We start from the raw sequence: 25,381 nt of genomic DNA, 5'->3' as shown, positions 1-25,381 counted from the left end.
ACCACTAGCGAGAAATGAAAATTTAATTCAAACAAAAAACTAGGCCGAGAATGGCTGTGAATGGATTGGGAAAACCATTTAGAAAAAATCCGATTCGAAAAATCGAAAAAACAGTAAAAATCAGAGTGAAATTGCAGCATGTGAACAAAAAACCACTCCCGAGAAACCGAATTTTTGTTCAAACACCGTTTTCTCACTCTACTTTAAAATTAGAGCGAAAAATATTCACGCCGCAAAACCACTCAGTTTTTCGCTCCACTTCCTGTTTCGGCGTAACCAAAATCACTACTCCAATTTGACTTCAAAAATCATGAAAATGTGTGAACAGATCTTAAAAAGAGCGCGCCAAAACAATTCAAATTCTTTGAATTGTAAAAAACCAAGAAAGGGCCAATAATAGCCCCAGCTATCGCTGTGCGGCTATTAAAAAGATTCTAATCAGCAAAAATGTTTCGACAATAAATCGGACAAAACAGTAAGCAAAAAAATCCAATTACGTCAAATTTCTTCAAATATTTTGATGCTCAAAAACTGATAAGCTGTGTATTGATGTGAGAGAGAGAAGTATTAATCAATGTTTCAATTGGCGGCAAGGTTTGTTACAAATCAGTCGGTTTATATAGCATTATGTTTCCGCAATCATAGCTTAATGGTTGTGACATTCTCAACTCGAACTGTAACTTTTAAATCAAAAATCGGAATTCATCGGAAGTCATTTTTGACTTCCTTCACCCCCTCTTTTTGGGTTGCGTTTCACCTAAGAGAGCCGCGCAAAACCTAGCGTGTTTTGTTTTCCCTAACCCCTTAGTGAGGACATCTGCAATCATGAGGTCAGTTTGCAAGTATTTCAATTCTAGCTCTCCCCTTTCTACAAGCTCCCTTATGAAATGAAATTTAAGTGCAAAATTTTGTTTTTCCATAGTGAGTGGACTGCTTGCTGAGCGCTATGCATGCCTGGTTGTCAACGAAAATCTCAATAGGTTTTTGTACCTCAACGCATAAGTCCTGAAGGCCTCCTTTGTTGCCTCTACTAAGGAATTCTTTTCGGCTTCTGCCGTTGATGTTGCAACACATCTTTGAACCTTTGTTAACCAGCTGACAACGGCTGCGCTACTACTAAGTTTGAAACAATATCCTGTTTTTATTATAGTGCTTTTCCTATGGTCTAGATTCCCCGCCCAATCGGCATCGTAGAAACACTCTAAGGTTAAATTGTCTCCCCTCCTAAAAACTAAGCTCTTTGACTTAGAACCTTTGAGGTATCTCAAAACTCTTTTTCCGGCTTTCTAGAGCTTTTCCACTGGATTCTCAACAAAAGTACTTAAGAAATTTGCTGCAAAAGCAATGTCTGGTCTACTTGAGCAAGCTAAATAATTCAATCAACCCACTAAATTTCTAAAATCAAAATTTTTCATGCGCTCTTGCTCTTCACTCCCCTCCTGAGGGCAGTCTTCTCTTGTTAGTTTTATTTCTGCAAGTGGTGTCTCTACTGATTTGCAATTTTCAAGTCCAAATCTCTCTAACAGCTTTTCAATATACTGTTCTTGGTTGATTTCAATGGAATTTTCCTTTTTTACAATTTTCATTCCAAGAAACCAACAAAGATCCCTACAATCACTTATTTTGAAATTCTTAGACAGCTCACTCTCGAACCAAGACGAGAAGTTTTCCTGAAATTCACAGATTATTATATCATCTACCCACAAACAAACTGCGCCTTGAAGTTTTCTTTCACTTGTCTTTATGAACAAACAATTATCATGAACCAAAGATTCAAAACCTTTAGCTACCAAAAAGTTCCTAAATGTCTGATACCAATTCCTTCCTGACTGCTTAAGACCGTAAAGACTTTTCTTAAACAAATAAGAGGTTTTCCTTTGTTGTCTAATTGCTCAAAACCTTCTGGTTGTTTCATGTAAATTTCTTCAGCTATAGGTGCATTAAGATATGCCGTTTTTATATCCATTTGTCTTATTTTCGATCCTTTTTGAACAGACAAGCTCACAATTAAACGAATTGTTGACAACCTAGTCGTTGTAGAGTATGTCTCATGAAAATCCTTCCCTAAGACTTGACTGTAACCTTTGGCCACGAACCTTGCTTTGAACCTACTTATCTCCCCCGTCGGACCATATTTAACTCCAAAATGCCATCTACTACCCACTACTTTTGCTCCATTATCCTCAACTAAATCCCAAACTCTATTTTCGCTCAGTGAGTTATATTCGTCCTGCATTGCCTTCCTTCAGTTTTCATTCTTGAGCGCCTCTTTTGCGTTTTTAGGTAACAAATTTTGATCAACAATTTCACTTAAAAAACTATTTCACTCATCTCTTTGTTTACCTCATGTTCTAGATTTGCCTGTTCATTCACTCGGAAGTAATAGTTGTTCTCGTCGAACCTTGCATTCCTTGTTTTTTGAACCTTAACCTCACCGCGATCGTTTTCTATTCCTATCAGAAAAGATCTACTATCGAGTGCATGACCTAAGAAAATTCCCTTTTTCGCTTTTCTGTCTATTTTGTTTCTGAACCTTTTCTCTATGAAAGGGTAAGCAAAACAACCGAAAACTTTCATGAAACTAAGATTTGGTTTCTCACCATACATGGCTTCATAAGGGGTTTTCTTTATTGCCGAATGATAGCAAAAATTTTTCAAATAGAACGCCATGTTGAGCGAATAAGTCCAATATTTTTCTCTAAAGAAGCCTGATCTCCTGAACATCTAGCAGTTCCAACAGTGACGTCCCAAAGTTTTTCAATTTTACCATTTTCTTGTCGCGTGTATGCCACAGAATTCTCAAGCCTGATTCCTTTTAGCCGGGCAAATTTTTTAAAGTCGTTAGATATGTACTCTTTTGCACCGTCTGATACTAATGTTAAAGGTTGGCCTACATCTGCAAAAAATTGTTGAAATTTCTCTAGAGTCTCGTCCCTTGACTTCATAAAGTAAACCCTACAATATCTACTGAAGCTATCAACAAATCCTATCGCGTACTTGTGGCCATCTACAGCCTCGGGGGTAATAGGCCCTAAGATGTCTGTGTGCACAATGTCCAACACTGTTTGTGCTCTTGTTGTGCAATCTTTTGCTATTGGTTGTTTCTTAGCCTTATTCAACTCACAAATCTCATATACATCTACCGAACTGTCGCTGATACGCATTCCTTCAGCGTGTTCAACTAGTTTGCTAAGGTCTGTAAAATTGTTATGACCCAATCTTTTGTGCCACATTTTTAAGCTACTTGACAGTAGGCAATTTTCCTTGCAAGTTTTATCAATCTCACTAAAGTCCCAAATGAACAAATTTTTCTCCTGCCTAAATGGGTACTCTAGACCGCTTTTGTCAATTATGCTTAGTTCTGGTCCTATCAAAACTTCAGATCCTGCTTCTCTAGGCTTATTAATTGACACTAGACTGTGTGAGTTTTCAGGTATAAACAAGGCGTTCTCTAAGATAATTTTTCTTTTAACCTGATTACTATCGTTAACTAAAAATGCAACTGTACCTCAGCCACAAATCTCAGACTCTGTTTTGTTTGCGTTCTGTACTTTGCCCGAGAAACTATCATCGATATCGATAAACATTTCCCTGTTGTTTATCGTGTGACTTGTTGCCCCCGAATCTAGCACTAGTCCTGCTCCCTCATCATCAACTGGGCATAAAAAGAAAATGAAGTATTCTTCATCTTTTGCTAAATTCTGTTTCTCATTTCTAACGCTTCGCCTGGCATGACCCTCAAACTTTTAATTCCTACACTCTGTAGCTATGTGTCCAAACTTATTGCAATTGTAGCATTGAAATACTTTGCTGGTATTAGGCTGTGGGTTATGAGGCTTCCGGTTATTATTTGAGCGACAGAGTTTTGCAATATGTCCAAACTTGTTACAGTTATGGCACCTCTTCTGCTTTGTTAGGAAGACACTTTCACTTGCGTTTTTCCTATCACTGTCTATTCCTTGCTCAGTGTCGAAGTTGATCAGATCTCGCTTCGAATCAAGTGATTTATCCTCACTACCGTACTTAACAAGTGCGGCAAAATTATCAAATTCGTTCGGCAGACCTTTCAGTAGAACTGATGTGAACATTTTTTAACTCAAACCCTCGTTGACTTCGTTAAGGTTAAATTGTAGTTCCTCTGCTCTTGTTATATAATCGATTAGACTCTCGTCTTCTCCTTTAACAAGGCTAGTGAGTTCGCTGACGAACTTTGTAATCTAGGTCTCTCAAAGCTACGTAATCTCTTAGTTAACACATCCCATGCTTGAGCCCCATCACCTTTATATGGCCTAAGATAAAGAACTGACTGCTTTTCTAGCGCCGAAACAAGCTCATACCATATTTGCATTTGTTTTTCTTTAAAAATTTCTCTCCCTTTATCTATAGCTGCGTCTTTTTCGGCTTGTGAAGCGTTAGGTCGTGTAGAAGGGACAATCTTCAAAAGTGCTACTACCATCAAGTACCTTGTACAACTTAAGGACGAAAATGCGAGCTTCAAATTGCTCCGAAAAGTACAAAAAGTCTTCCTCTTTCCCGCTGAGTCGGACACGTTCGTTCTTATCACTCATCTCTTGTCTAACCAGTCTATCAATTCAAAACAAAAATTAGTCTCTAATCAATATATCAATTCAAAACTTTTTCACTCGTTACTTTCATACAAAAACCAACTCTTTGACGAACTACGATTAAAAGGTCGGCAAACAAAAAGGTCCTACATACAAACACTACCTTCTTGTCTATGTCATTACTGGTCACTGAGAAACGGCCAGGCCACGTCCTTACAAGGTTCAACTGTAAAAGGATCCTCTAGGTCGGGTGTTATCCTTAGCGGAAGGAACCCAGGTTGCAATAACTTCACAGACTCAAGGGCAGTCTCTACATGTATCGCCCCTTATTAGCATGATTACTTCTCCAAAGATATATCATTTTTCAATCAAGTTCAACCATATTTGTAGAGTGTTTAAGTTTTGTGCTGCTCTACAGGTTTATTACAATGTTTTAAAATCAAAATCTGAACGTTGTTCAGCAAATCAGCGCTTTTTCAAAAATTGAACGGTGTTCGATTAGGTTGCGCTTTTTTCAAAAAAATGTCCGAACGGTATCCGGAAATGCACGCGCGTCACAACCAATAAGCTACCTTTTAGGAATGTAACTTTTTACAAATTTAGAACAATTAATGTTTTCAATCTTGGTTTGGCACTTTGCCGGCACTCAAACAAACTCCTTCAAAACTAGGGCCCGGAACTTCACCCTGTTGATCCTTGCTGGCTACTCTTTTTCGGGACTCTCCTTTGCTCTCTCTTTCTGGCTTTTCGTCTCTTTGGCCCTTTGTCTCTTTGGCAGTGTCTTGTCCCTTTGCTGTTTTGTCTCTTTTTTTGTTTGGCCGCCTTGCAGAAAAATTTTTGTGTGCAGCTGTGCGTTTGGCTGGGCACAGTAACCTGATAAGCTGTGTATTGATGTGAGAGAGAGAAGTATTAATGAATGTTTCAATTGGCGGCAAGATTTGTTACAAATCAGTCGGTTTATATAGCATTATGTTCCCGCAATCATAGCTTAATGGTTGTGACATTCTCAACTCGAACTGTAACTTTTAAATCAAAAATCGGAAATTATCGGAAGTCATTCTTGACTTCCTTCAAAAACCATACCACGGGTCTTTTAAAAGATACGTGTACTCAACACTTGATTTTCTGCAGCATCAAGCTCGCAAGGTGCGCTAAATGCAAAGTCTAAATTTGAGATACCCATTCGGATCTATTCTATTCCAAACGTGCAATCTATTATCTATTACCCACAGTTACCGGGAATCTCGTATTATGTAAAAAGCGGAGCGTGCGTGTAAGGAACCCAGAGATTTGGACCATTAAGCTCCGTAGGAAGGGGTTGAGAATAGATATCCATTTTCAATCAAAACGTTACTGGTTAAAGGGAGGATTTCTTACCAGATGGGGGCCTCTATCCTCATTGACCAAGACCAATTCACACCCATATTCTGCATTGATGCAGGGCAGCTGCGACTGCAAACAGATTGAAAGGTGATCCTCTAGTTTGCATTGGTGCATTAATGCATTGCACTTTGGATTGATACCTGAAACCGAAGGCTAACAATTTTGACCAGGAGTCCAAGTTACTCAGTTGGCTGCTGCTGAGATAAGACGGTCTACAAAAAGGGGACTAATGTTTGGATACGAGAAATATTTGACCATTTTCGATCAGACAATTGCGTTTCACAAGCTCTCAACTAGGTAACACGGTGAAGTATTCTTCTAACCATCTTTAGTCAAACCGAAAGAATCAAATCGTGAATCAAACCTTCAAAATCCAAGATTTAAAGAGCTACAGCAGCTATTCCTCTTAGCAAATTTCAAGTTACTTTGTTCACTCATAAAAGTAAGAAATATATGAGATTTGGGACTTAATTATTCACTCAACGATTGTTGAATTGTCAAAACTTTAACTCCATATTTTTCTTTCAGCATTCGACAGATTTTGAATAAAAAATATTTCAATTAAAAGAAGAAAAGGGCCCTCCTAAAGCTCCACAGGCTTGTCGATGCGAGGACCTGTAATACTTCTATGGCGAAACAGGGACAGTAATTAAAACTTAACTCAGCAACATCATGGCATGAATATTTTAGTCTCAGTTCTCTACAGAAAAGTTGATGAAATAACATTGTACTAAAAACTTCAACAGGTTCATCTTTCTTCATTAAAAAAGTTTCGCAGCTTCGCTCGTGAATTTTAATGAATTTTTTACACAGACTAGGTTGGGCAGGTGAGTATTAGCTACCTGAAGTGACACTACGAGTTTCTACGTAGTCGGTAATTTTCTGGTGGAGCGAGATGTCAGCGTGAAATTACGGATTCGAGTGACGTAAAGCTCATATATACTGGATATCTTACTATCTTTAAATAGATTTTCATTAGGAAACAATTTCCATTTGAAATAAGATTAACAGCAGAGCCTTTTTCCGCGAAACTGGTAGAAAAGTGTCTTTTCTAGTACTACTATTAACTATAAGTCCGTTAAGATGGATGGTTTCATGTAAAAAAAAACATAGTAATTCAAAATAACTTCTGTGGTTACTAAGTGACGTACGATAACTATTACAGATATACGCCTCCAAATTTATTTACCAACTGAAGCGACGAGGTGGTTATAATGACACTTTTCGTCAAAATGCACACTCAAATATTTAGTAGATTCAAAGTTAGGTAGTTTAGCGCCGCCAAGTTTCAGGTGCGGTTTGTTTGCATTTCTAAAGCACAGGACTTCAGATTTCCCAACATTAAGTGAAATCTTAATAAATTTTAACCAATTAGACAATTTCCTCAATTCTAGATTTCCAGTTCCACATACTGTACCAGGCTGTCTTCTGAACAAAAGATCAATGTCATCGGCGAAAAAGTTCCAAAAAGTAACATCCCTCCAACGCGTCATGTCAAGCTTCGTGCAAATCCACCTTATTGGTAGCATCAAGTACCTTTCCTCAAATCTAGAGCAATCCAGGGATTTTTCCAACAATTAACCCCCCTTTGGCACCTAGTAGAGATTCGCCCCCCTTATGTTTTACTTTACTAAAATGCTATACTTTACTAAAATATTACTTGGCCAACAATTTAGATAGTCGAATATTAGTTTAAGCGCAATTGCGGACCGCTGTTCACGGCCATGCCTCTCATGCGCTGTGGGATGTAATCCGGAAATCGCGGGTCGGTTATCGCGGCGAAGTGCGCACCCACCGACCCGGCCGTCGGAAATTATTTTTGCTTAGTATTCCAATGAACATGGCATGGCGCATTTTATTCTATTCAGTTTAACATAGTATGCGCATACGTGGAAAGTTATTAGTTGTTTCTGATTGGTTAAAAAGTCGCTCGCTTAAATTCCATTCAAGAATAGCCCCCCTTTTGCAAAAGGGGGACAATTGTTGAAAAGATCCCTATCGAGTACTGTTCCATGGATTTTACTTCAAATCTGACTTCTTCGGCTACTTCAACAAGAGCTCCAATTGTTGCTCTTTCTGGTCTGAATCCAAACGGTTTATCATAGAATAGCCGATTTTCATTTAGAAAACTCGGAGCCTATTGAGCATCAACTGTTCAAAAACATCAATTTTTAGAGGAAGAACTGAGATTGGTCTAGAATTTTCAGGAAAATGTTTAGCTCCAGATTTGTAAACAGGCGTAATACGAGCAAGTCTTAAACAGTGAGAAAAGGTACCGATCGAAAAGACTAGTAATGTACGGCAAAAGTACAGGGCGTCTAAGTTTGGTCATTTTAACGGATATTATCAACTCCTCAGCTTTCCGATTAGAAATTTTGCTTATTAAAAGATTTACTTCCCACTCAAGACATCTTGGAGAAACATTCATATTGACGGTAGAAATTGCGTCTGTGTGTTTGAAGGTATTCAGAAATTTTGTTGCCTAAAATAATTGAAAATTTCCACTAAAAGAGGGATGGACTCCGATGAGGAATTCGAATAATTGATTGCAATAAAATTGGCTATCAAAAACTAAAGCAATCATTTTATTGCAACTGTGTTTCGAAGCAATAAATTAATTGGCAGACCTCCAATTAATGGAAGTTATTTAAGGCAAGGATAAACCTTATTAATGAGTACATAAAAACAACAAGAATAATAATACTAATAATAATCACCAAAGATTTGGAGCTTGATCTCTCGGGTTTTCACCCTTTTTATAGTTCAGTTTTTAAGTTTTCCACTCATATTGCAATTTCCACATCTGCAGATCACTCTCCAACTGCATTAATTTTCTTCCGAAGAGTGTTTCCTGAAAAAACCTCAATACATTTTTTGCAGAGTAGTTTTGTTCAACTCGTTCCCGTATTCGTGGAGGAATCTTGAAACATTGTTGAAGATTAATTTCGTTCTTCGAAAAAAGTTTTTGTGTTTTATTTATACAACTTTTGGGGATACTATACTCTCCTCTTTCATTTTGTCGAGTAGGTTCTTTGCAAGCTTCATGTGTTTCAGAATATTTGATGTCATATTCTCCCTTTCGTAGTGACAGTGGAAACAGAAGGTCATGCATTCCAACATAGAGGCTCAGCGGTAGTATTAAAGTGTTTCAACTCTCTTTCGATAATTAACATTTCAATTCAAGTATCCATTTTGTTGCATGATGTTGGACCTTTTCGAATTCATGTAAGTTCTTTCTCTTAGGTACCCGTTTGGGCGGCATAAACCGCTGAGTACTACATAACCAGTGTAAGCACTTAATTTAGTTTTCCAGTCACACAAGTTTGTTAAGTTGCGTTTAATTTGGGAGAGAGCACCCATTGCTTTATTTGATCGTCTATAGCAATTTTCATTCCAATTTAAATTGTGCTGGACAAAAAGAAATAAATCTTTTTTGCACAGTAAATGGTTTTTTTTTTAAACTTTTTGCATGAATGTGGCTTTCAAATTCCCTTTTATGTTCAATACATGTAATCTCTTTGTATTTGCCGTCATTTTATTCATCTCGAGCCATGCGTTCAGTCACTTTGTTCATTTGCTCCTGATCAAGGACAATTGCTTTGAAGTCATCGGTATAGCCAAAGCTTTTCGTGTTTGGCATTGCTTTGGGCAGATCAATTATAAACAACAGGAAGAGGAGTGGGCCAAAAACAGTATACTAGAGTCAAGTCTCATGCACCCTTTCTCGTTATTTCATGCTGTAGAAGGAAAATTAAACTGAAACGTTCTATGTATCTAATGTTGAGCTCAATTCATTTCACAATTATAGATCGACACTTTTAATTTTGGGGGTTGTCTTACTTTTTCAATTTACGGTATAAATCGGGTATGTTAACAGTAAAAAGGATTGTAATTAATTGGCTTTAAACCTATCATTTAATTCCAAAAACGTTTATTCCAATATCCGTATACATACATACAATCCTTTCCATGAATAAACGAGAAAATATCTTTTTAATATTGTTGTTGCTGGGGAGTTTCTTTACAGAAGGGATTTCTCCCGATCAAAACAGTTATAGAAAATTAGTCCATGTCTCTCTGCAGTGTTGACAGTCAGAACAGATCTGCCACGTGCAGACGTTTTCTGGTTTGTCATGATATCATTCCACATTTGCTTTAGAATTCCGTGTTTTAGGCCGTGTTGATTTCCGAAGTCAATGCTGTGATGAAGTCTGTTGGCTATCCTTTGGGTGCGAAAGAAGAATTCGCCGCGAGATTTTTCGAGTCGTTTTTTCGTTAAGTCAAAGTAATCGTCTCTTCTCATTGATCTGTTTCCAGGCAGCACCGGCTGTTTTGTATTTGTCGGTTGAATTTGTTGAAGACTTGATAGTAGTAGAAGATCATTGAGCTGATAGTACATTGGCAAGGGTAGTAGATTTGACAAACGTAGTTCGATGTAACTCAGTGTCTCGCTATTTGTTATCCAGGACACAACCTTTCGTTGAAACCGTTCCCAGTTTCGCATATCTCCTCGGTTTAAGTTACAGCACGAGGATCCGTACATTAGAACTGGCAGAATCATCGATTTGTAAAGTCCCAGTTTGATGCGCATATTAACTTTAAAGGCTACATTTAAGGAACATATGAATGAAGGAACATATAACACTTATACTCAGGTATTTCTCTAACGCAACGAAAGAATGGTTTGGCGCTATGTTTACGTTCAATGTGCATGATTAGTAGTAGTAGTAGTAGGAGAGTCTTTAGGGTCGGAGCCCTCGGGTGTGGAACCCTTCAGTTTTCGTTTGGCACGAGTTTTTTCATTGGTTTGCAGATTCCACAGTTGCATAGAAGTCTCCAGGTGCAGCTGTCGAGTTCGTTGTAGCTTCTGTGGAAATAGTTTTGGTACATCTCTGTCAGAAGTTTCTTCGTCATTGGCTTCTCCGTTGTCCTACTGATGATGTTGAATAGCTTTGTGGCTCTGAAGAAAAAATTTTCGTCTGATTTATGTAGTCGGTGTTTGGGGAGTTCAAATTCCTGCTTTTGTCTTGTTTCGTTTTCTTTTCGCTTTGGCAGTTTGTCTTCGGGGACGTAGTAATTGCCTTCTAGGATTGAGAGGAGATAGAGGACATCGTGCATTTCCATGTACATGGAGAGTGGGAGTATTTTCAGCGTTTCGAGTCTTTGATGGTATTCGTCGTTTCCACCGCATATCCACTTTGTTGCCTTTTGCTGGATCTTCTCGATTGATTTCATGTCAGTCTTCGAAGGGTACCAGACTTGGGAGGCGTAAGTGAGTACGGGCACTACGTATCCTATGTAAGCGTTCAGTTTCGTTTCCATTGAGGTTCTGCTCGAAACATTTCGTTTGAGTGTGTAGAAGGCTTTCCACGCTTTGGTTGTTCTAAGTTGGCAGTTTGCGCTCCAAGAGAGATTTCGAGACATTACGACTCCGAGATCTTTTTGGGTGGCAACGGTTTCAAGACATGCTTCGTCACGCTGGGCTAGATCCCCTCTGATGAGGAGAGTTTTACTTTTGCTAACATTTAGGTCCATATGGTTTGCTTTGCTCCATTTCTGTATTTCCCCGAGAGTGGTCTCGCATTCGTGTTCACCGTGGGTAATTGCTTTGAAATCATCCGCGTATCCGAAGGCCGGGATGTCTGAGATTTCTTCGGGGAGATCGTCAATGTAGATGATGAACATCAGAGGCCCCAAAATTGATCCCTGAGGTACTCCGCTGGTTACATTTCTGGTCTTTGATTTGCTTGTTCCAATTTTGACGCGTTGCGTTCGGTTTGTGAGATAGCTTTCGAGTAGTTGGAGTAGCTTTCCTCCGAGGCCAATGTTCTCGAGCTTCTGGATGAGTCTTTTGTGCGCTACTTTGTCAAAGGCTTTTCTGAAGTCAACATACAGAGTTCGAATGTCATTGCATTTTTTCGATTCAAGTTGCTGGTATAGTTCGTCTGTGAAGAGGATGAGTTGAAGTACTGCTGATCGTTTCTTTCTGAAACCGTGTTGCGAGTCAGAGAGGGTTCTTTCTATTGGTGGGTAAAGCCGTTCGAAGATGACTTTCTCGAAGACTTTTGAGACGTTCTTCAATAGGCTTATTGGTCGATACAGAAGTAAGAAAATCTAATGGGGGTCCCGTGTAAAACTTGAGGACAAGCGTTTAAAAGAAAACAAAACAAACATTAGAAGAGTTCAGCCGTCCCTCGTGAACAATGGCAGAGGACAAATTTTCCGGAGCTTAGTTTTTCGTAACGACCGACACCCTCTGAGGCAGAGGAAGCAGTGTCGAAGAATAGCGAACCTGATTTTTTTGAATAACGGATTACCATCAATTAATTGTTTTGAAAGGCCTCGCAATCAATTAGTTGCTAGGCATAATTGCAACTAATTGAAAAACCATTCATTTATTCTAATTCATTTGACCCCGATAGAAAATCACGGCGTAGAGGTTTTCTGTTAGTTACTTTGCTTGGAGTTTCAAAGAGGTTTTTAGGTCTCATACATTCAGTATATTTATTACGTACGACTTTTCTGGCATTGATGTTCCCGAGAAAAGCTCAAGAACTCGCAATTGACTCAAGAGAATAATTATCACCAGGGATAGGGAAAGATCAACTTCATCAAGAGAAAATTTCCCAATTTACTCTAGGAGAGAGTGTCATACAAGTACTGGGTACAATTTGTAAGTTATTGTTCAAAAATATTTGGGAATTTACCGTTCTAAGAACTTACATGGTAAAATTGGGCAATCTTCATTCTGACTGTCCAATAACGAGCACGAGCCTATTGTAAAGCAGAAACTGCAATGCTCCTCGTGAATACCAGTACTCATTTATGCCAATCATTCCTTTCTGAAAATATTTCAAATCAACTCCGTCAACACAGCAGTTGAAGCTCCGTACCTTTGTCCCAATAGATAAGCTTTAAAAATCTTAGCAGCTTCAATATGCTGCAAATTAAAGAAAGAAAAAGAAAGAATTTCTCTGATTCATATTAAAATTACGTGAACAGTTTAGAAGAATTAGAGATGGATCAGAGGGGACCCCCCTAAAGGTGAATCACCTTTTTTTATGAGGACCCGAGATAAAAGTGAAGAGCATTGATCGCATTTGGCTTCTTTACCTATTTTTCTTAACCTACTTCTGTATTGAAACAGATATCACTTAACCTTAGTGAAGTCTGAAGTTTAGCTAAAGTTTTAAAGGACTGATTTTTGCTCGCGGCTGTTCAAGGCATTCTATGAAGACATCATTTTTGACTAGCGAATTGAGTAATTTGACTCCGCGATATCTTAGAGAATGATACCACTCCAGACATTTTGCAGCGTGAACTTCATACAAGCCACACGTTGTAGCTCGGGTAGCCATGGAAGTTTTCAGCTGCCTTTTGAGGGTATTGTTTAGATAGCAAGTCGGTTGCAATTACTTGATTTAACAATTCAAACGTATAAATATCATAGACGTTTTGTATTCCTGAATCTTCAAAAAGTGAACGGAAATGATACCTTGATCTTTTGAAGAAAATTAGCCTGAGTAGTTTCTTTTGTTGCAAGTAAATTGGAAGTAAACGGTTGCGCGAAGTGCAACCGTATATCAATGCACCATTTTATATAACAGTTTTGATGTAAACATTGTAATACAGTATTACGTCACGATTTAAAAGGTGTCGCAAACGCGATACAATGAAAATCTGCTTATAAACTTTTTTTTACAATATACCGATTATGGCTTGTAAAATTGAAATTCTCATCTACCTTTATTCCGAGATACGTAACAAGCGGCTGTTTAAACAACAATTCACCGTCTAATTCGAAAGTGAGATCATTTTTCCATGAATTTGCAGAACTTGAGTTTTAAAAATGCTCAGTGAAAGTTCATTTTTCTAGATCCACTCAAACAAATTGTTCTGTTCATTGTTCAACTTTGATTTTTCACCATTATCACATGTATAAAGACAATTTGTATCATCTGCCAACAAGTAGGTGTCTTAAAAGGAAGAAACATTGGGTAGACCATTTACAAAGAGAAGGAACAGAAGTGGCCCTAAAATTGATCCTTGGGGAACACGACAGGTCACTGGTAAAAATGGAGATTGGATTGAAAAAAGTTCTACACACTGTAATCTATTTGACAAATAGGATTTGAACCAATCTAATGCAACACCACGAACGCCATAAAACTCCATTTTCGACGTGTGTGATTCACAGTATCAAAGGCTTTACGCAAGTCCAGGAGAATGGAAACATATTCAATACCTGAGTTTTCACGCAGCGTTTTGGTGATATGGGCTAAGGCGTGGATAGTTAAGTATTTTGATCGAAAGCCGAACTGCTTCGGGTAGAAAACGTTAAAACGTTCAAGACTTGCATAATCGACTTTCCCAAGCAATTTACTTAGTACAGGGAGTATAGAAATTGAACGGTAGTTGTCAATATTCATTTTTGAGCCTTTTTTATGCAATGGGAAAACTTTAGACCCCTTGAGGCATTCTGGAAAGACGCCTTCATTGAAAGAGCGATTGAATATATACAGAAGGGGTTCTCGGAGAACTGAAGACTAGACTTCAAAATTTTGGCAGAGAGTCCATCGAGAACTGACGAAGCTGTGTTCATTTTCCGCAATATCTGAGACAATTGTAGAAACATTGTCGTTACGAGGTAAGGCCACTCTCTTAAATTTAAAATTCAGAGCTTTAACAACGTCTTCCAGTTCGCTCAGCAAAATATTTCCGTTTAATAAATAAATATTGCTTTGCTTTTTTTCTCTACCACACAAGGCATTTTTCTCTTGAAAAAACTTTCGAGAATTGTTGAAGTTTCTTGAGAAGAAGGCCGCATAGTATTGCTTCTTGGATGCTTTAACTAATTTATTCACCACTGCACGGTAATATTTGAAGCACTGTTCTTCAGAGGGTGCTCTGAATCTTTGGAAAAGGCGGAAAAACTTTGCCTTCTTAGCTACGCAGTTTTTTACTGCATTTGTTCTCCAGGGGTTTAGGGGAGTTTTCCATTCCTTGTAATTGGCATTTCGAATTACAACTAGTGTATGTTTTTCTTCTAGGTTATCAAACGCTGCATCAATGCTCTGTTCAAGATTTACTAAGAAATTTTCAGAATGAATATCATTGAGGAACGAGACTTGTGCCTGTTTATCCTTCAAAAAAGGGAGGACCTTAATTTGCTTTTTTTTAGAAGAATCACTTCTGACACGTATTTAGACAGTTATCGCAAAGTGATCAGATGAACTGACTTTCTCTACTTTTGCATCAACTTCCTAATCACTGTTATGTTTTATGTGGTCAATGAGGGTGCTAGATTTACATGTCACTCGAGTGGGATTTTCTATTTCATGGGAAAAACTATGTCTCTCTAATATTGTTAGATACTGTGATACCACTGCATTATAATCCACTATATCAAAGTTAAAATATCCGAGAATAAAACAGGGAAGCTTCATTTCAAGAATTTTTGAGAGAGAGATGTCAAAATCTTCCAGAAAAATCCGTTTGTTTACAGACGGATAGTTGTACAAGCAAGCAACTAAAAACCATTTTTACCTTTGGTGAAACATTGAACTAAAGCTACATTCAGGTTCGTTTCAATCGTAACCATCTCAAACCAGATAGAATTGTGTATATAGAGTGCCACTGCACTATTTCTTTTTTTCCGGTTTTCACGTGAGAAGATGAATATTGTTTTAAAACAAAATTTTTCATCAGTATCGTCAATTAGCCAATTTTCAGATAGACAGAGCACAGACGGTAAAGGTTGTATAGAAATTTCAGGAAAAGCTAGAGGTTGTCGAAGTTCTTACTTAAAGATCTAATGCTTAGATGGAACAAGCACAAGACTCTTCAATATGATTTTTGGGTTTTTGGGGTTTCAGAAGTTTTGGAGGGCCTCTACTCAAAAAGTTAGATGCTCTTTATGAGCAGAGAGAACCAAACGTTGGTCCCAGTTGTAGAGATTACAAATTTTTTCAAAAGCCAATCTTTTGCCATCATCAATATATATCGCAACTCGTTCATTTGGCATACTGACAGTTTTTATATCAGTTTTTTGTCGCAGTTTGGCAGCCAGTTTTGCTCGAAGAAACGTAATGTTGTCATTCAGATACACATTACTATCACTGTCCCTCAAATTCATTTTTGAGTTCATCAGCTCTAACTTCCTCTGGCGTCTCAAAAATTTCACGATAAGGGGTCTCTTACCTTTTCTGCTCGGAACCCGATGGCACACGCTGATGTCAGTTTTTTTGGTTTTCTAATCCAATTTTGTTCGCTACATCTAGCACCGCTTGGTAAGGATCATCGTTGGGTGACACGTCGAGGCCGAAGGTACAAATATTATCCCTTCTGCCATACTGCTCGTTGGCATCACTTTGGAGCAGCGAGAAGAGTTTGGAGGCCTCGTCGTTGGGTGCTGGATTTGTCTCCAACTTCGCCACTTCCTCAGCTGCACAAAACTCCGCATAGGAATGAGCGTTTTATGAAGCTCCTTGGAACCCGTTTTGGCAACCACTTGGGAACCCAAGCAGGACAAGAACTTCAATCTGGACTGCGGCACGTACATCCTAGTAGGTGTGTCAAGCCCGCCTCTTCGCCTGCCTCCTCCGATACTGATTCTTTAGGTTTTGAGGGCATGATTCACAATTCAGATAAAGGAATGTTTTCACCAGGGCCAAAACGGCTGCCCTAGAATTCAGTTAAACTGAAACTATTTAATAAGTTTATCACCACAATTAAGTTGAATTCTGCAGGAATCGTTTTCCTGCTATCGTTTCAATGGTTATGATTAACTTATTAATTAGTGTCGGTTCACGGTTTGATATGGTGGTTATAACGACCTACTGAGACCATTTACTACGACCATTTAAGAGGGTTTTCAAAAATCGGTCCGAGTTCTCCTATTCAAGTTAGTACACGGATATTCTATTCAATTCTAACCACCGGAACAAAAATGCGACTTTTTTGTCCTGTAGACTGGCGAACTTCTGTGTACTTGGCTAATCGATTGATGACTCAGCACGTTTTAAACACAAATTTGTTTCGTGCTCTCTCAGTTCATCTCTTCGGCAATTTGATAATCTCGTGCTGTCGACTCTCTTTGTCCAGAATCTCTGGCAGAACCAGATCGTATTTATCATCTTTTACTAGCTTCACACGAAGCAATACGTCAGACAAATGAAGAAACATGGGCAGTGGAGGAATGTTCAAATCTCAATTGGTTGAGATAGGTCTCTCTCCGGTGATCCATTTCAATACCTTTCTTTGAAATTTTTCATGTTCATTGAGATCTCTGCATGACAGCGACACACAGTTAAAGCCAAACAGTAGGATAGGAAAAAGGACTGATTCATAAAGACCGAATTTTACGCTCGTTCTGACTTTCGGATGCACATTTCTCCTAAACATATAAAAGACATGGTTCGCCTTACAAATTCTTGTGTCAGAAGAATTTGTCAGAAGAAAAAAGATCTTTCTTGTCTCCAAGAAAGATCATTTTGCACTTTGACACCAAGGTCTCTGATAGCTAGTTTGCTATCAAGTTTCCCAAAAAGCAGCTTCATTTGATTCGAGACGCCTTGGAACGTTATCTGCAAACACTTTTCCAATGCGAGATCCATTTTATTTCTAATTACCCATTTCTGTACCGCATGCAGGTCGCCCTGGAAATTCCAAAAAATATTTCGCAAGGAAAATAACTTCAAATCATCAGCATAAAGGAAGGGCCCTGCTAAGAAAAGCACATCAAGAAGATCGTTTATAAAATTACAGAACTGCAGAGGACCCAAAAGAGAGCCTTACGGTACTCCTTTTGTTACTTCTATTACTTCAGAGCATAAATGGTCCAATCGCAGAAACTGCTTTCTAGCCTTGGGGCAGTCAAACAGAGTTTCCAGAAGACAATCTCCGATGCCAATATGGGCAACATTCGTCGTTAGCTCAAAATGAGGAACTTTGTCAAAGGTCTTGGCAAACTCAGTATACACAGCAACAATTTCAGGGTTGGACTTCTTGTCGATAGCCTCATATGTCTGCTGCAGAAATTTGAGTATGTTAGGCCAAACCAATTTTGCGCGTGACAAACCCATGCTGTTGCTTGCATAAAAATTTCACAAAATGCTTATACAGTCTCTAATATGTGTTAAAAATTTTATGTTGTCATAGAGCACGTTACTATGTAAGAAGATAACCCGTTTGCCTGGGCGTGATAAAAAATTTGTTCTCACTAAGCCTGGGGGGGGGGGCGAAACAGAATAGATCACAATAGTGTCCATAGTGATCGGTAAGGCAGCAGGTAATGGAGGATAACGAAGAAACATTACACAAGAAGCGAAGAACTGCTTCGTGGCATGATGGCATAAACAATTTAAACAACCTCCTTGTATTACGCAAAAACTACAATTCCCACGTGTACATTTAAAATAATTGGGTGTTCGAGAAATTAGCGTTGTTTGGCGCCTATAAAGGTTTGATCTAGATAAGTAATACTCCTTTGTAGAATAAAAATTGACAAATTAAAATAGTTCAGACATTTAAAACAAAAATGTTTTCGAACTTTACGTTCGTCGTCAGTTTAAAACTGTTTCACCCACTGTTAAAGAATGAAATGAATTATTTAATTTTGTCAGAGACCAAAATTCGAACAATTTTATCTTTAAAAATTAAATCGAAAACTTTCAATTATATATGCAATATTTAGCTTATACATATATTGTTTACAACTCACATTTACATCCGTTATCCCTTTCTTAAAAATTGTTCCTATTCCGGATTTCTTAAATTTGATTTTGTTTTTGTATTTCTAGGGTAATTGCGAATTGGTGCCAACCTTAAGTATCCCTCTTATGGGGTTTCACACTTTTCTTTTTGTCATGCACAGAATGTTTTTTTGCCATTTTTTTTGTCCCAAATCAATACTTTGATTTGATCAAATAATTTAGCGTGAGTTCCCGCCCCTATATTTATTGCGTATGTCAAGTCACGGCTTCAATTTGCTGATATATAAGCTTTCCTGGGTATTGAGTTTCTCTAATGTGCATCCAGAGCATTCCATTCAATTTCATCAGTGGAGTCACTGCATTCAACAAGATGTAGACCCACTTTTGAAACTTTCTTCTGACGTTCTGTTATCCTAGTGGTAACATGCCAGCTTGTCTGCCCAATATAGATGGATCCGCACCCATTTTACTTTTTCTCAAACACAATGTAATATTTCAGGTTTCTATCCAAAGATGATTTTAGGGTGAGGAGGGACGATCTTATTTTCTCGAGTTACCAATACCACTTGCAATTTACATTCTTTTTTCAATTTGCTTGCAAAGTTCCGGGTAAGTTTGCGTCTGAATTGTAGAACAAATGCTGGTTCTTCATGAGATATAGTCTTGATTTCTTGATGCTGTTTGGTGTTGTTTTCAAGGGATTTTTGCTGCCAATTATTATCTTTTCAATGGTAAGTTTCACGTTCTTTGAGCAACATTCATCTAGATATTGAATTTGGTGTCCAACATGTCTTGATCTTTTGAAACGCCTGATTGAAAACCAGCCATTTAGATGGTGCTTTTAAGGCCCTGTGTTATTTCCCTCGAATTATTTTTTTATGTAGCGGTGCAGAGCTCCAACAAATCAGTATTTCTTCTCTGTCAGTTGGTTTTTTCCTCATATTTACGTTGATATCAAGGAAACGAAACCCCCTTCTGTGTTCAATTTTTCTGAAGTTAATTGCAGGTTTTAGTGAAATGCATTTGAAAAACTTAGGGATTCGTCCAGTCACCACGAACAGTGCAGATAATGTCATCAATTTACTTTTGAACCATTTTTTCTTCTCAACCTGCGCTCCTGTTTTTTGCTTGCTGCAATAAGGTCAAATCCAAATATCAACCTGCTGGTTGTCATTTTCCTCGGAAAGTATTTCTCCGGTTGCAGTTATTGCTATTCAAGTTTTGAACAAAAGTAGGGACATTTTCACTGCCCTCTGTGTGTTTGCAGTGATGCCTCAAGCATTTTCAGCCACACGTTTGTTAGTGTTACAGCATGTGAAGAACCCAGAGCTAGAGCATCTGATTGTACATACAAGATCCCGTTACCTTCAAAATGACCAATAGTCATTGCTAGCTTCAATAAGCTTTACATTGGGGACCTTGGAACCTCTGGGTATTTGTTTACAATGCAGTCAAGACATTTTCCTAAGTCAGTCAAATAAAAGATATGGGGCATAATTTTTCCCATCACAATCGCATTGCACAGCAGCTAAATTGTGTTAATAACAACAAAACACCAGTTTGAAATCAACGTAAACTTCAGGTTTAAAAAACAGCACCATCAATGTCCTCAACAAAGAGAGGTTAATCTCAATTATTTTTAAAATTGAAAATTTTGTTCCTAAACTAACCGACTGAAAAGCAGCCTGAAATTCAGTTCAAATTTATGTTTCCTATAAACTGAATTGTCTTCATGCAAAACAAAAAAAAACAATAATTGAGACAGAACTGTTTTGCGTTTTTTGACCATAAGATGAACGGAAAACGGATAAAGCGGTTCTATAATTAATCAACAATCTTAGATACTTTGAGAATGAAAATATCAAAAGTCGCCAGGTTAGCAATATTCAAAATGTTTGTACTGCATCTGAACGGGTCTCATTCATCGCCTTCAACGGTTCTCATTCACCGTAGATGTTCTTTAGAAATTTCATCATCAAAGATGACTTATCAAAAACCAAAGCAATCAACAATTTTTTTCTCCTGCTCTTTTGGAAACAAATCCCACTCATAGCAAACAATTAAAAACAAAAGCCTATTCCTGTTTTGATGACACTAAAATTGATGAAAATTGTTGTAGATAAAGACAATTGTCAAGATTTTTTTTAATATTAGCAAAAACTTACGTAACATTTCAATTGCAAACCAGAATTTTGGGTCGCAGCTCAATGGAATTAAAGAAAAAATTCTGAGAAAAAGACAAAGAGTTTTTTGTTTATCACGGTTTTGTGTAGTTTTTCCAATAGACGGAGCCATCAATATTAACAGTAAATGAGAAAAGTAAAATTTGCTACGATTTTAATTCAAAAATATATCTTTTACATTTGTGCTCGCTGTACGTTATGCCCCATCCCAGTTAGAGAGCACGTGTCAATTAAAAATAACTCATTATATAAAACTCAACAACTAAGCGGGGAACATAAATGGAAAACATTCCAAAAGTGAAGGGATATAATTTCGATGGGTTTTGCCGTAAGGTTTTTGTTTTCACATTGAAGTTCTGTATTTTTGGTAAAATCTTCCAGGTTTTGAACCAGAGGATATCAAATTTTGATAAACTTTGTCACCAATCTTCCCTTGTTTCATCAGTTGTTTTAGGCTGTTATTTATCTTTTTTTAGCTTCAGTCACAATTTCATCTTTCGCTCAGTTGATTATTGGGAACTGATCTGAGTTGAGCACATTTTCAAGTTTTTCTTTGTACGTTGCCTTGTTTTTTTGTTTTATTCTCCTTTGTTTTTTTCCATTTATAACTCATTTGCTTTGTTCTCCTTTTTTTCCGCCGAAACCGGTTTCGGCGAAAATAAGGAGAACGAAGCAAATGAGTTATAAATGAGAAAAAAGCAAAGCAGAATTAAACAAAACAAGTAGTCAACGTACAAAGAAAAACTTGAAAATGTGCTAAACTCAGATCAGTTGCCAATAATCAATTCAGCAAAAGATGAAATTATGATTGAAGCTAAGAAAAAGATAAATGACATGCATCAGTAAGACAAAGAGAGCTTTGTTTATCATGGTTTTGTGTAGTGTTTCCAAGAGAAGGAGACATTGATAATGACAATAAATGAGAAATGTGAAATTTGCTATGCTTTTAATTCAAAAATGGATCTTTTACAATTGTCCCCCTCGTACCTTATGCCCCACACCAGTTAAGGAGCACGTGTCAATAAATAGCAAATTATTATACAAAATTCGCCAACTGAGTGGAGGAGGTAAACGGAAAACATTCCAAAAGTGAAGGGGTAAAATTTCAATGGGATATTGCAGTAAGGTACTAGTCTTCGCATCGGAGTTCAGTATAATTGATAACATCTGCATTCAGTTCCCGGAAAAACAAAAAATCTTACTCCACATATATGATGTTTTTAAAAACAAAAGATGAAAAGAACAGGTACTCAAAAAATTCGTAATTTCTCTTAAAATCTGTCGTAAAATTTCAGAAGTTCAAACGCACGTTAAAAACATAGATGTGCTCCAAATTTTTCTTCTTTGGCGCTAGGCACTGGAACAATTGGGAAAACTGTAGCCTTTAAAACTTGAAACTTCTGATTAAGGCATGATAATCAATCTTGGTTTGGATCTCGGACTGCTATACTGTCATGAAACTGCTCATTCAAAAAACCAGTTTCGTTTTTCATTGTTTTCAACCTCAGCGAGATTGTTGCCCTTATCAGCTCAGCACTTACATTTTTCAAAATTTAAAGAAAAACGTATTTCACGAAGCGAAAATGTTGACAGCAGACATCATAGTAACTGGTGACATCATCAAATTCAGCAATATATTCTGCTCGACAGTGTAGTCTAAATGTGAATGTGGGATAAATAAGTTACAAAAATAAATTGCAAACGGGCCCGCACATTGTTCTGCTGATGCTCAAATAGACATTGTTCTCTATATCAGCTTTAAAATTAATATGCAATGCAGTCAAGACATTTTCCTAAGTCAGTCAAATAAAAGATATGGGGCATAATTTTTCCCATCACAATCGCATTGCACAGCAGCTAAATTGTGTTAATAACAACAAAACACCAGTTTGAAATCAACGTAAACTTCAGGTTTAAAAAACAGCACCATCAATGTCCTCAACAAAGAGAGGTTAATCTCAATTATTTTTAAAATTGAAAATTTTGTTCCTAAACTAACCGACTGAAAAGCAGCTTGAAATTCAGTTCAAATTTATGTTTCCTATAAACTGAATTGTCTTCATGCAAAACAAAAAAAACAATAATTGAGACAGAACTGTTTTGCGTTTTTTGACCATAAGATGAACGGAAAACGGATAAATTTTGGGTCGCAGCTCAATGGAATTAAAGAAAAAATTCTGAGAAAAAGACAAAGAGTTTTTTGTTTATCACGGTTTTGTGTAGTTTTTCCAATAGACGGAGCCATCAATATTAACAGTAAATGAGAAAAGTAAAATTTGCTACGATTTTAATTCAAAAATATATCTTTTACATTTGTGCTCGCTGTACGTTATGCCCCATCCCAGTTAGAGAGCACGTGTCAATTAAAAATAACTCATTATATAAAACTCAACAACTAAGCGGGGAACATAAATGGAAAACATTCCAAAAGTGAAGGGATATAATTTCGATGGGTTTTGCCGTAAGGTTTTTGTTTTCACATTGAAGTTCTGTATTTTTGGTAAAATCTTCCAGGTTTTGAACCAGAGGATATCAAATTTTGATAAACTTTGTCACCAATCTTCCCTTGTTTCATCAGTTGTTTTAGGCTGTTATTTATCTTTTTTTAGCTTCAGTCACAATTTCATCTTTCGCTCAGTTGATTATTGGGAACTGATCTGAGTTGAGCACATTTTCAAGTTTTTCTTTGTACGTTGCCTTGTTTTTTTGTTTTATTCTCCTTTGTTTTTTTCCATTTATAACTCATTTGCTTTGTTCTCCTTTTTTTCCGCCGAAACCGGTTTCGGCGAAAATAAGGAGAACGAAGCAAATGAGTTATAAATGAGAAAAAAGCAAAGCAGAATTAAACAAAACAAGTAGTCAACGTACAAAGAAAAACTTGAAAATGTGCTAAACTCAGATTAGTTGCCAATAATCAATTCAGCAAAAGATGAAATTATGATTGAAGCTAAGAAAAAGATAAATGACATGCATCAGTAAGACAAAGAGAGCTTTGTTTATCATGGTTTTGTGTAGTGTTTCCAAGAGAAGGAGACATTGATAATGACAATAAATGAGAAATGTGAAATTTGCTATGCTTTTAATTCTAAAATGGATCTTTTACAATTGTCCCCCTCGTACCTTATGCCCCACACCAGTTAAGGAGCACGTGTCAATAAATAGCAAATTATTATACAAAATTCGCCAACTGAGTGGAGGAGGTAAACGGAAAACATTCCAAAAGTGAAGGGGTAAAATTTCAATGGGATATTGCAGTAAGGTACTAGTCTTCGCATCGGAGTTCAGTATAATTGATAACATCTGCATTCAGTTCCCGGAAAAACAAAAAATCTTACTCCACATATATGATGTTTTTAAAAACAAAAGATGAAAAGAACAGGTACTCAAAAAATTCGTAATTTCTCTTAAAATCTGTCGTAAAATTTCAGAAGTTCAAACGCACGTTAAAAACATAGATGTGCTCCAAATTTTTCTTCTTTGGCGCTAGGCACTGGAACAGTTGGGAAAACTGTAGCCTTTAAAACTTGAAACTTCTGATTAAGGCATGATAATCAATCTTGGTTTGGATCTCGGACTGCTATACTGTCATGAAACTGCTCATTCAAAAAACCAGTTTCGTTTTTCGTTGTTTTCAACCTCAGCGAGATTGTTGCCCTTATCAGCTCAGCACTTACATTTTTCAAAATTTAAAGAAAAACGTATTTCACGAAGCGAAAATGTTGACAGCAGACATCATAGTAACTGGTGACATCATCAAATTCAGCAATATATTCTGCTCGACAGTGTAGTCTAAATGTGAATGTGGGATAAATAAGTTACAAAAATAAATTGCAAACGGGCCCGCACATTGTTCTGCTGATGCTCAAATAGACATTGTTCTCTATATCAGCTTTAAAATTAATATGCAATGCAGTCAAGACATTTTCCTAAGTCAGTCAAATAAAAGATATGGGGCATAATTTTTCCCATCACAATCGCATTGCACAGCAGCTAAATTGTGTTAATAACAACAAAACACCAGTTTGAAATCAACGTAAACTTCAGGTTTAAAAAACAGCACCATCAATGTCCTCAACAAAGAGAGGTTAATCTCAATTATTTTTAAAATTGAAAATTTTGTTCCTAAACTAACCGACTGAAAAGCAGCCTGAAATTCAGTTCAAATTTATGTTTCCTATAAACTGAATTGTCTTCATGCAAAACAAAAAAAAACAATAATTGAGACAGAACTGTTTTGCGTTTTTTGACCATAAGATGAACGGAAAACGGATAAAGCGGTTCTATAATTAATCAACAATCTTAGATACTTTGAGAATGAAAATATCAAAAGTCGCCAGGTTAGCAATATTCAAAATGTTTGTACTGCATCTGAACGGGTCTCATTCACCGCCTTCAACGGTTCTCATTCACCGTAGATGTTCTTTAGAAATTTCATCTTCAAGGATGACTTATCAAAAACCAAAGCAATCAACAATTTTTTTCTCCTGCTCTTTTGGAAACAAATCCCACTCATAGCAAACCATTAAAAACAAAAGCC

At 37.2% G+C, this 25,381-nt stretch overlaps 2 protein-coding genes across 4 annotated transcripts in view; both read right to left on the bottom strand.

Annotated features, from left to right (window-relative positions):
* Positions 1-16,673, bottom strand: part of LOC142352149 (uncharacterized) — a 53,897-nt gene extending 37,224 nt beyond the window's left edge. Inside the window, exons 1-3 of one of the 3 annotated variants that reach the window (XM_075404540.1) lie at positions 16,656-16,671; positions 12,672-12,792; positions 5,943-6,088 (exon numbers count right to left, since the gene is read on the bottom strand). In XM_075404540.1, coding sequence (XP_075260655.1) covers positions 5,943-6,088; positions 12,672-12,771 — 246 coding nt within the window. In that variant the 5' untranslated portion in view covers positions 12,772-12,792; positions 16,656-16,671. Of the gene's footprint in view, positions 1-5,942; positions 6,089-12,671; positions 12,793-16,655 lie in introns of all 3 variants that reach the window. The other 2 variants (XM_075404541.1, XM_075404542.1) reach the window with 2 other exon arrangements.
* LOC142351989 (uncharacterized) overlaps positions 1-25,381 on the bottom strand; it is a 379,819-nt gene that overhangs the window by 173,563 nt on the left and 180,875 nt on the right. The gene's annotated exons all lie outside the window — the stretch shown is intronic.

This window comes from Convolutriloba macropyga, chromosome 13 (genome assembly GCF_964194025.1).
Source record: "Convolutriloba macropyga chromosome 13, txConMacr16.3, whole genome shotgun sequence".
Lineage (NCBI taxonomy): Eukaryota > Metazoa > Xenacoelomorpha > Acoela > Convolutidae > Convolutriloba > Convolutriloba macropyga.
This window is presented reverse-complemented; position numbering and strand designations above follow the sequence as displayed.